General features: G+C 43.2%; 1 protein-coding gene across 10 annotated transcripts in view; it reads left to right on the plus strand.

The window, feature by feature from the left end:
* The window catches only part of HMBOX1 (homeobox containing 1), a 110,854-nt gene extending 104,279 nt beyond the window's left edge, over window positions 1-6,575 (plus strand). For 5 of the 10 annotated variants that reach the window (XM_066314605.1, XM_066314609.1, XM_066314608.1 and 2 more), the window contains exon 11: window positions 1,424-6,575. In XM_066314605.1, coding sequence (XP_066170702.1) covers window positions 1,424-1,561 — 138 coding nt within the window. In that variant the 3' untranslated portion in view covers window positions 1,562-6,575. The remainder of the gene's footprint in view (window positions 1-1,423) is intronic. The other 5 variants (XM_066314599.1, XM_066314606.1, XM_066314602.1 and 2 more) reach the window with 2 other exon arrangements.
* Window positions 6,576-11,811: the final 5,236 nt, after the last annotated feature.

Below are 11,811 nucleotides of genomic sequence, written 5' to 3' on the forward strand. Positions count from 1 at the left end.
AAAAAGATTTTATCATTTTAAATCTTTTTAAACGATAAAGATTTCTTAGAGGCCATAAAATTTACCAGACCTTTGTTATAAATGAATGAATTTCTTCTAAATAACCTCAGGATTTTACCAAATCCTGACTTTTTTTTTTTTTTTTGTCCTCCTCAACATTTGCTACCCATCATCTTAATTTAAAAATGCTCTAGGCACATTTTAAATTTTAAATCACACAAGTTCATCACTTGAAGGCTGTTGAGAGACTGTTTATCATTTCCTTTCTGTAAATGACAATAATTTAAAAATCCAAGATCACAGGGGGATAACTATTAGTGCCCTGTTTTAAAGAGGGGAAACACTGTGATTTTTCCCAATATTCCATATTTGATTTATGGTGGTTCCAGTCACTGGTTTTCTTAGCATTCAGAGAGTTTTCCAGCATCTTTCCCCCTGTATCTGTGTGAATTCAGTGTTTTTACAGGATGCTGACTTGGGCCAAGGGTTAGGCTCAGTTTGTGTCATGGTTCTGGTCTAGTACCAGTTAAAGAAAAAGTACTTCTCTAATATATATAGAATTATTTCATTCTAGTAACTTCCAGCTTCTGGAAGTCTGCAGTTTTAAGAGGCTTCCTGAGTTTCCATAGTTTCTAGCAGATTAATTTTCTCTGGGTTTGTCAAACTCCTGCCTTCTAAAGCCATTTTTACTTTTGTCTGACGTAAAACTCAGTGAATCCTGAACTGAACTGTGCTAAGTGAGCAGTGCTTCCCACTGCTGCCTTGGATCACATTATTATCCCAGTGAGTGTTTTTCATTATTAGATCATAAAAAAACATGGACAATTGTCCTCTTATTTTCCAGTTATTTGTAATAAACATTTATCATATCAACCATCAGCCATTTCTTCCCCAGACCAGAGGACTTGACTCTGTTTAGTTTCTTCTTATGAGGAAACCTCTTCCCTTGGGATGTTTTTTTTTTTTTCTCTGCCTGTTTGACTTCTGTTGTGGCATCAGACAGAATCAGAGAACCACAGAATGATTTGGGTTGGGGGAGGACCTTAAAGTTCATCTCATTCCACTCCCTGCCATGACCAGGGATGGCCAAAATAGGATGACCAGAACTTTATAATCCTGCTATAAGCATGGACCTGCACCATGCCCAGTGACGGCTGTCTTAAATTTGCTTTACTGACTTAACCTCGTGTATCACTTCTATCTTTATAACTATTTTCCTATTTATAACTATTTATAACTATAAGTATTTTCCTCCAGAGCTGTGTCCCCCACTCCCTGCCTTACTTACCTCTGTCTGCACAAAGTGAGGGGAACCAGCCCTTAACCCCCTGCACCATCACTCAGTTTGTTTTCTCCTCCGCCGCGGTTTCGGACGCGTGGAATAACCCTTGCTTCTCTCTGCTCCTTCCCACATGATTCCCAGGATGACAGCACTAGCCATAGTGACCACCAAGACCCCATTTCCTTAGCCGTGGAGATGGCAGCAGTCAACCACACCATCCTGGCGCTGGCCCGGCAAGGAGCCAACGAGATCAAGACAGAGGCTCTGGACGACGACTGATGCCGAGAAAGGGGAGGGTCAAAGCAAAGAAGTAACTTAGTTTTAGACGTAGCACCTTAGCAGACTTTCCTCGGTCCTTAATATGTGTTCTTACAGTATAACTTTGCAGTTTCTTGTACGTCAGTTAGCTGTTAGGGTCTTGTTCTGTGAAGATGGCATGGTGCCCTCAGCCTTTGCATATACTCTCTCAGTATTAATTCCCAATAAATAATCAATCAACCAACCAACCTCCCTCTCCCGGCCCCCAGTGGCTAGAAAGGTAAAATCAAAAAAAAAAAAAAAAAAAAAAAAAAAAAGAAAAAAGAAAAAGAAAAAAAAAATATCTTGCTGCTCTGTCTTAGCATTCAAAGTGCTTCCAGGTATTTTAGACAGCCCTCAATTACAAGTCTTAGGCTACACTTAAAATCTTGGATAACCTTAGAGCTGGTGTTGAAACCGATAGTCCGTTCGCTTTCCCTGCCCTGAGACTGAAAAGGATGCAAGCTGAGGTAGTGGCACAGGGTCGATGGACACCAGACTGGGAGTATCAACAGAGAGTAAAAAGAACACTTAGAAACCCCACTCCAGCATGGGAATAAATGATTTCCAGCTGCAATAAGCCGTGCCTCACTGGTCATACAGTGACTCCGTTTACTTTCGGGTGCTGTGCTGAGAATGTCCATTGGAAACACATTCCCACATTTTGGTTGTTGCTCACATATTCAACACAGACATCCTCTACTCTCACAAGCTGCGTGGCTTAGTGAAGTGCTGCCTTCTGCCTCTGGGACCATGGTTGAAGCCCAGCCTGGGATCAAATGAAAAATGAGCTGAATGTCTAATGGACAACAGTCCACTTCTCAGAACCACTGCTCGTTCTTGGCATGGCTGGCAGTGCCTGCTCAGAAGAGGTCTAGACTCTTATCCATTTGTCATTAACAATTTCACCTTTCATTCCTCCTCTCTCACCTTTTCTGTCCCCACCCTACTCCCCTCTCCACTTTGCCACTTTCGAAAGCAATGTTTTTCCAGGAAGGTTGTTAAGGTCCTAAAATGGGTGAGTGGATTTTTTACACGCCTGTGTAAGTAATGCCTACGTCCTGACTAGCCTGAAAGGTTACTGGAGAATTTGACATCTGACCTTTGCTAGATAACCATCAGAGCATAAATATTCTCCTCGAGATGAACTTTTTTTTGTTTGTTTGAAGGCAGGAGGATCTCTTACCTGAGAAATGGGGTGTGAATGTTTTGTGTTCTCTTTACTCTGTCTTCGTTAAGGTGTGAGAAAGCTATACTGCTACGAGCAATTTAGTTAATAATTGGAAGCCATACTGATAATGGATGTGGTAATATTTGTAAAGCAAACCTACTCTAAGTAGCAGGAACTAATGGAATTGTTTTCCTTGATCATATGTAGCACTTTTGTTACTTTTTTCTTAAAGATATTTATATTTGATAAGTCTTTTTTTTATCATTTGAGAATTCCAAATACCAAACAGCAAACTTGCATTACAGAGTCACCCTGCGATCACCTTGTCATCTAGTATCTAAATGATGAACTGTGTGTGCATCTAAGAAAATTACATCTGCTAGCATTGTGTGGAAATGATCTCCTGGCATCCTGATAAAATGATATGTTGCTGCCGGTAAGAGGAAACATTTTGATGGAAACAGCACGAGAAGCGTTAGAGACGGGCAGGGCTGTGTTACATTAACAGGGAACAAATTAAAAACCTACGGAAATTTTCCTACAGAGACACGTCTATAAAAGTTTGCGTAGCGTTTTCCTCCACTTTATTCCTCTTTATCTTCCCAGGTTGGGTGGGAATAGCTTAAAGAGGGGAAAGCAGCTCAGTCTGAAGGCTGGGTTTCCCTTCGCTGGCCTCCACTTCCGAGGCGGAGCGAAGGGAAGCTGCTGTTCCTCGCCTTGTTCTCGTCCCTTCCTCCCTTTGTGACCCCTCCAGTGTGGCTCCTCAGCAGGGTTTGAGCCAGGCTGAGCCCTCCAGATCAGCTTCCCCTCTGTCCATGTGGAGCAAACTGCTCCCCCAAGTGCTGAGGAGATCCCTGTGCTCTCAGAGGGCACGCTGTGCCACCTCTTTGTCCCTTGGAACATCTGTAGGTAGGGCTTGGCCTCGACTTCTGCTTATGGATTTCATTGGAAAATTTATGTGCTTTCCTTAGAGATAGATCACTGGAGCAGAATGAAGCCGTCTTTATTTTCTTTTTTTTTCTGTTTTATTGCAGTTCTTGGGTAGGCAAATTCATGAGTAGCATCAGGGTGGAGACTCAGGAAAGGCAGGAGCTGGATCGGCGACCATTGCACCGCTGCAGTTATTTTCTTACTGCCTGTGTGAATGTTTTGGTACTAAGGAGTGAAAGGATGGGGAGAGCTTTTATTTCTATTTTTGCACAGCAGAATGATCGAGCAAACTCGAGCCTTAGTGGAATTTTACCTAGTTATTCATTCCACAGTCACACACTGAGCTGACAAGCAACATCCACGATTTATAGTAAGGAGATTTTAATAATCGATGACCTCTTTACGTTGGGCTTGCCACCACCATTTGTTCTGGCTGTTTCATTTTAAAAAGAACAGACTCAAACTGTTGGACAGCTGCAATTTTAAAAGAAATATTGCTTACTATCTGTAAAAAAAAAAAAAAAAGGCATTGTTTGAGGCTTTGCCTTTTTAAAGCAATAGGGAAGACTAAAAATAGTATTAGAACTTCTGTATCCTGATTATAGGTTCATGTCATGCAGGATCAAAGTAACACCACTGAAATTGTGTGTCTATACCATCTAATGTAGAATAATCTGGTCTTAATTCTGTTTGCCACTGTCAGGAAGCTGCTGACATCCCACACCACTATCTTCTCTGAAGGTTAAACAGGTAAAAAAACCCCCTTGTGAGCAACTGGAGATTAGCAGATCTTCCTGGGCTCTAAATAGCAATTTTCTGCCTTCCCATGTTGTCAGCTTACCAGAGAAAATACCAAATATCTGGGGAATCAACCCCTTGGTTCTGTGGGGTCAGTGTTTGAGGTGTGTCTGTTCTCCCTTCTCCTACGAGGAACGAGTGGCACCTCGGAGGAACCAGTGGGACCTCAGCTGTCCCCAGGCTGCTCCTGGCAGGTGGTTCTCTTCATCCTGGAAGTTCACAAGGAGCCATTTGCAGTTGGTCAATCCCTTTTTGGTTTGAGGTGAATTATCTGTAATGGCACAGGTGCTGATGTGATGGTACCGAGATGAGCAGTTGTGATCTGGAGTAAGTGAAAGAATTGGTGGAGGGTGTGTCCTGGAACTCAGAAATCCTGGAATTCATTCTTCTGGGGTTTTTTCCAGGGTGTGGGAGTCATCTTTGTCTTTCTGTCTGTGGGTTTCCTCGGAAATGAAGCCTCATTTTGGTGGCACTGCAGTGGAGTGGCAGTTTGTTGTAGCCAAGCTGGAGTCACTGCAGTTTGTTCTCTGGGGGCTCCCTTGACGTGGCTCTGGTGACAGATCCAAGCTACCTTTTTGTTTTGTGAACAGAGAATAAGTTCATTTAGGAAGCTCCACATCTGTGATGGCCACAGATAGCTTTTATCTTTGTGGAGTGAGTTCTGGCTGATATTTTGTCCCTCATAAATTCCTTTTACTTGAGTTGTTGTCTTTGACCATCTTCTTAAAACAACAATTTCTACCTCCACTTCTTTTCTGGATTGTTTTGGTGTCGGGTTTTTTTTTTTTACTTCCCCCACCCTTTTTCCTGAAGTATGAGATCCCAAACATTTGCAAAAGCCTTATGAATTGATCGAAATCAGCAGGTTTGTTTTCTGTTGATCTTCTGAATACTCTGTAGACACACATCTGGTTATAGTGAAATCCTGTGCTGGGTGTGAGCCTGCAGTGCACCCTTGCAGCAATTAAGGAATCTCATTAAGAGCCTTCAGGAGGTCATGGAAAGGGTTTAGGCCCCTCTGTCCATTATTTCTGGGACCATTGTGTGGGCAGGAGGGGGGAGATGGGAGGGTTAGAGCATATGTCACATAGTGGGAGATTGCAGGAGCTGGGATTGTCCAGGCTGGCTCTGGGGACATCCCAGATTTTGGGTTTTAAATGTCTTAATAAATTAGTGCTAACGTGGGGGTCTAGTGCAGGATCAGGAGTTGGACTTTTGATGATCCTTGTGGGTCCCTTCCAACTCAGGATATTCTGTGATTCTGGGGAAGACAGAGCCAGGCTCTTCTCAGAGGCGCCCAGCAAAAACCTGAGGAGCAGAGGGCTGAAGTTGCATTAAGGAAAATCCCAGATGAATATAAAGAGAAGTATTTTCATGCTCAGTGGTAGAAATGGTCCAGAAAGTCAGTGAAATTCCCATCCTTGGGGATAGTCAAAATTCAACTGGACAGGGTTGGATTAGAGGCCTCCAGAGGTCTCTTCTGACCTAAATTATTCTCTGATTCTGTGCAGACCTGCTCAGGTTGGGGTGTTCCCTAGTTCTGATTTGTACATGTTGACTTGTTTAAAGAAATTCTGTTAATTTGTTGAGGGTTTTTTCTGTTTTGCTGTTCATAAAAATTATCTTTTCTAGTTTACTAATAGAGAGGAGCTTTATTTGCAGGGTCTGGCTCCAGGCTCCAATCAAGCCATAAGTTAGAGATTTCATTAATTATTTGCTCTGTTTACACAGTTCTTCAGGGATATTTGACTTACTCTGTTTGTTTCATTGCCTAACATCAGACTGGTAAGTTTTTCATGTTTTTGTAACGTTTGTGATTTGTAGATCAGTTTTTGCCTTCATTTATCTTTGTCTTGCTGCTGTGAGTGCAAGTGAGAAACTCCATGTAGCTGAACCTATTTCAGGAAAAACTTGGGATAACTCAAGCCCAATGGTGACTGCTGTGGTAAGCCAGAGATTTTGGGTCAGTAAACCACAAATTGATGATTATTAGGAGCTGGAAGGGTTTGACTGGGAAGAAGTCAGATTATGCTCACTTGGATCCCTCTTTCCTTATGCTGTTGGTCACTTCTAGGAAAAGCAGTGTGGTAGTTGAAATAGTTTGGTTGTTTGTGGTTTTTTTGTTTGTTTGTTTTTTGTTTTTTGGTTTTTTTTGTTGTTTTTTTTTTTCATACAGATAAACCCAGTGAAATTGGTGTAAGAATTTTCCAAACTCAGAATTGCTGCCTTGATGCAGCAATTTGTTCCCTGTGTGTGATCCTAACTGGGATCCAGAGCTGGAGTCACACTTCCCTTTGCAAATTACTAAACTCAGTGTGAGACTCTGCCCGTAATCTGGAGCTGTGGGTGCTCAGTTGGGGATGGTTTCCAGCCCCTCCTCTGCTTTATTCCTAATAATTTGTAATTAATATTTGTAATAATGTCCCTCCTCCCACTCCAGCACCATCACTTCCCAGTGCTCATTAGCTTCTTTTAAGCTCATTGTTTAATTACCAGCAAATTTTAGGGGGTTTTGTCAAAACTTTGCTCCCATTTTATCTGAGTTTTCCCACTCGAATAGCTCTTGCACTCTTTGAAGTTATTTAACTTGATAATATTGTTTTGATCCAAGTCTTAAGCTTTTTTTGGCAATAATCTTTGGTTTGGTGCAGCTTTTTGGCCTTTGGCAGGAATCTTTGTTGGCAGGATTGGTTTTAAAATTGTGTTACGTGTCAGTGACCTTAATATGTGTTCCTTACATGGATTTTGTGTGTTTGTAGCAGCAGTCAGGGGTTGGATCCTGATCCCAGCTACTTTAATGGAGTTTTGTGGAGTTTTCACTGTGATTCCTTGGAAGGGAAGGTTGATGGCCTGACCAAAAAAAAAAAAAAATGCAGTTCCCAAGAAGAATTGCAGAGACATTTCAACCTAAAACATTCCCCCTTGGGCTTTTGAGGAGCTGGGATATTTACTCAGGATATTGGATCACTTATTGGCCAAAAGAGATTTGGTACATCCCTAAAACCTTCATTTCAACCTCTCTTTCTGCTGTCAAATTTATGGGGTTTAAACTGTCTGACTAAAGACGTTGCACATTCGTGAAAACCAGAGGCATTCTAGAGATGGCAGCTACAAATCCAAATTTAAAATACACTGAAATTATCTTTTCTCCCTTTGTGAGAAATGTGTTACAACTAGAAGAGCGTGGTTGAGTGTTTTGAGCACTGTCAGTGAGGTGACAGCGATTTGATGTTGGTTTTTGTCCAACAAATGTAAATCAAATCAAACCAATGGAAGTTTTATCTCGATGGCAGCAGTGAGGCAGAGGGAGAAAAATTCAAACTCTTTTTTTGTTGCTATCCTTGGCCTTAGGTTTTGTCACTTAAAAATAGCCTGGAATTGTTTGTTTTGTAGTTTATATCAGAGAATCGTGGAATGGGTTGAGTGGGAAGGGATTTTAAAGAGCATCCAGTCCCACCCATTCCATGGGCAGGGACATCTTCCACCATCCCAGGATGCTCCAAGTCCCAGTGTCCATCCTGGACACTTCCAGGGCTGGACCAGCCACAAGTGCCACGGAGCTAGAAAAGAATTTGCCATTTGAAACACGGGGTGGAGAAGAATTCACAAAACATTTAAAATGCCCCTTTTAATGAAAGAACCAATGGGCTTGATGGCTGCAGCAGTGGAGCTCTTTCCCATCCTTTCAGGGAGGTCTGGAGTGCTCCAGCCAAGAGCTCCAGCAGGAATGAGCTGAAGCCATTGAGCTGGAGCGGGCTGGTGATGGGGCCTTTGATGTTTCTGTATGTGCAGAGCATCTCTCCCTCAGCTGCCTTGGCAGAAGCCTCCCTCTGCCATTTATTCCCTCTCTGCTCAATGGCAGCGGGTGTGTTCTGCTGATCAAAACACCCGGCACACTTGTGCTGAATCCTTTCAGGCTGCAGCCAGGGTAATTGGGATGGGCAGGATAAATGCATGGGAGTATGGCAGTCACAGTGATGGCAGCTCTTTTCAATGGCTGGGTGTCCCTGACGGGTAATTAGCGGCTTTAGAACCGAGGGGATTGGCATGGCCGTGATTAAAAGGATTTCTGTCTTTTCTGTGATTGAAAACAGAAGATCTCCCGCCCCCTAATTCTCTTTTAATACCAGTGTTATTAGTGACACTTGGAACACAGCTCCTCTGTAAACTTAAATAATGACCTCAGTGAATGGTGACTTACAACAGCAGGGACTGAACCGAGCTCAGTTTTCTATGCAAAGCTGCTCCTCCCGATTCTCTGTTCCCTGCTCCATGTGGGTGTCACTCCCAGTGAGAGTGGGAGACAAAGAGGACATTTGGTTGTGTGACAGCCTGGGGACAGATTGCCCAGGGCCTGGTTTAGCTCTTCTGGCTGGTTTTGGATTTAAGGAGATGAAGAGGATGAGCCATGAATTCCACTGGACTCATCCCGAGTTTTCACCTGTCTGCAGGTGGAGAGTTCCTTGGAGCAGGGAATGTCCCTGCATCTTGGGTGTCACTCCAAATTGCCATTCCCAGTTTGGGAGCCTTAGCAGCTCTTGTTGCCATTTCTCCTCCAGCTCTGCTCTCTCAGCTAACACAGTGTAGCGATAGGAGCTAACTCCCCTTTTTCCTTAAAAGAATCTCAAAATATCCCCCCACAGGAAAGTTGGCTGGACATCATCCTTGCCATTCACCCAGGATATCTGGTGATGACCCAAAATATCATCATTTCCCCCTGATGTGTTGCTAGATTCTCCAAAAGCATCTGCCATAGGGTGTTCTGTGCCTTTTAAATCTGTTTTTGTGAGTATCTGTTGCCCACTGCAGAGCCTGTGCTTCATTTTTGCCCTTAAATTTCTTGCCCAGATTTTTCCATAGTGCTCTTCTCCAGTTATCAGGCGGGTTTCCACATTTCGTTGGCATGTGAAGATGCTTAGAGAGTCAAATTTAGTAAAACTAGCAGGTTCCTATCACCAACAAATTCTCGAGAGAATTTAGGGACTTCCTTAGGCTCTTATTTAAATCTTCCAGTTACTTTTCAGCTTCTTTGCACTGAAATCCTTGTGAATCCCAGTTCGGAGCAGACCTGTATCCGTGGGTACTTGAGTTCTTCCAGCACAGTTCCCACCACTGCACTCACAGTAGCAATGGGAACAACTTCTGTTTTAGAAAACACATTTTTAGATACTCACTTGCTGCTGTCACTGGCCTCAATTCAGCTTCCCGTCCTCCTCTCCCTTCTCCTTAACTAATTAAAGTCTTCCATGTTATTGGCAAGATGGCATATGTAGCTTAAATAACCCACCTCTTTAATTAAGAGGTTGGATTCAGCCTTCTGAGATATATTTGACATCATTTGAGATTTAAAAATACATTTTACTTACACACTTTATCCGTCAGATCGCTCAAGGAGGGCAAAGAGATAATGAAAGTAAATTATTAATTAATATTTCTCACCCAGTATATTCCATTAAGAATATTAAGCATTCCTCAAAGCATGTTTGACTTAGGATAGAATTTTTTTTTTTTTTTTGAAGTCTGCCTGCTGATGAAGCTGCTGCTATCTCTCTTTGACAGGGCTGTAGGGACAGGGTGGAAAATACCCTTCAGGAGCTAAGCAGAGCCAGGAATTCCAAACACCAGCTCACTGACCAGGTTTTCCATTTCTTTTATGCACTGTGAGCAGATCTTTTCAAGCCCAACACGCCACAGACTGTCCCTGACACATCCAAGCTGTTCTTGCCTTGAAAACAACTGGTAAAATTCCTGAGTGAAACCAGCAGCAGGAGCATCTTCATTTCCAGTGGATGGGATGGAGTGGGTTGAGTTTGGGTTTGGAATGCTGAAGGAATTCAGGATGTTGCTGGGAAAGAGCCAGAGGTATTGCACAACATCTGGAACTGCTCCCTGGAAAGGGGAAACACCTTGGGGTCTTTGTGGATGACAGAATTGAAGCGGTTTAGGAGCTGTTGCTGGAATTTGAGCTGTGCTTTTGTTCATTTTCTCACAGATGTAGTTCAGGGAATCCTGGAATGGTTTGAATGGGAAGGGCCATTAAATCTCATCCCACCCCCTGCCGTGGGCAGGGACACCTTCCACTGTCCCAGGCTGCTCCAAACCCTGTCCAGCTTGTCCTTGGACACTTCCAGGGATCCAGAGATTCCACAGCTTCTCTGGGAATTTCATCCCACCCTCACAGGAATAATTCCTGCCCAGTAGCCCATCTATCCCTGCCCTCTGGCAGTGGGAAGCCATTCCCTGTGTCCTGTCCCTCCATCCCTTGTCCCCAGTCCCTCTCCAGCTCTCCTGGAGCCCCTTTAGGTCCTGGAAGGTGCTGGAAGGTTTCCCTGCTGAGTTCCCTTTCAGTTTAACCAAACATTCCCACCTTGGCACCCAGGGACAGCTCAGGTCTAACAGTTCAATTCACCACTTCCTTCCTTCAGAGCTCTTCACTCACACAAATCTTTCTTCTGTAGACCTTTTCAGGTCTCAATCCTCTTTCTCCAAAGTCTTGGAGAGAATAAATGCTGTTGAGATGTGAGAATGTTTATAAATCCATTGGATAGATGTGATAAATTTGTAAAGAGTGATGCAGAATAGAGAGACACTTTCAGTTAGGGTTGAGTTTGGTGGGGTTGGGGTTTTTTTTAACTTTTTTTTTTTTTTGTGAAGTAGATGGAATAGGGAGTTTGCATCAGGATTGTGGGAGGCCACCTGACCTTCAGGGTCCCCTTGTAGGTGACAGACCCGTCCCTTCTGGCCTTAGTTGTAAATCTTTAACTCCAAAGAGATAAAATGTGTCTTTTACCTTTAGAACTTGTTCAGAATATTGAATAGTTTATAGAGATTTGAGTTCTGGAGGGGTTCTCTGCAGCAAGAACTTTCCATCAGAGAACACGTTGTGCCTTATGTTCTAACGCCAGTTCCACACAATAAAAATCTCGAACCATTACCCCAAAAAATCCAGCATAAATAGAATTTGATGAATTGCAACCATTTCTTCGGGCTGCAGTGCCTCAACAGCTGATTTTCACAAATACCATTGTCAGAGGCCTTCAAAAAATCCCACAGCCAGCACGAGCCCTCTTGCTAAACTGATGTCTCCTTATTTCCTCCGTGGAGCCTGCATTCCTTGAAGGAATTCCTGTGGAGAGTCTGAGCTCAACCCTCCTCAACTGCTCTGAGCCGTTTGCTTCCCTCTGAAGTTGATTCTTGGTACTGGATTTGTCACATCATTTTCCCAGATTTCAGTGCTTCTCATGGAAATAATTTCTCCTCTCTTTCACGCGAGCTCCTTCACACCCCAATAATTCTGTTTTGCCTGGTTTGCCTGTTCTGAAGTGCTCTGACC

Source organism: Sylvia atricapilla, chromosome 3 (genome assembly GCF_009819655.1).
Source record: "Sylvia atricapilla isolate bSylAtr1 chromosome 3, bSylAtr1.pri, whole genome shotgun sequence".
NCBI classification, from domain to species: Eukaryota; Metazoa; Chordata; class Aves; order Passeriformes; family Sylviidae; genus Sylvia; species Sylvia atricapilla.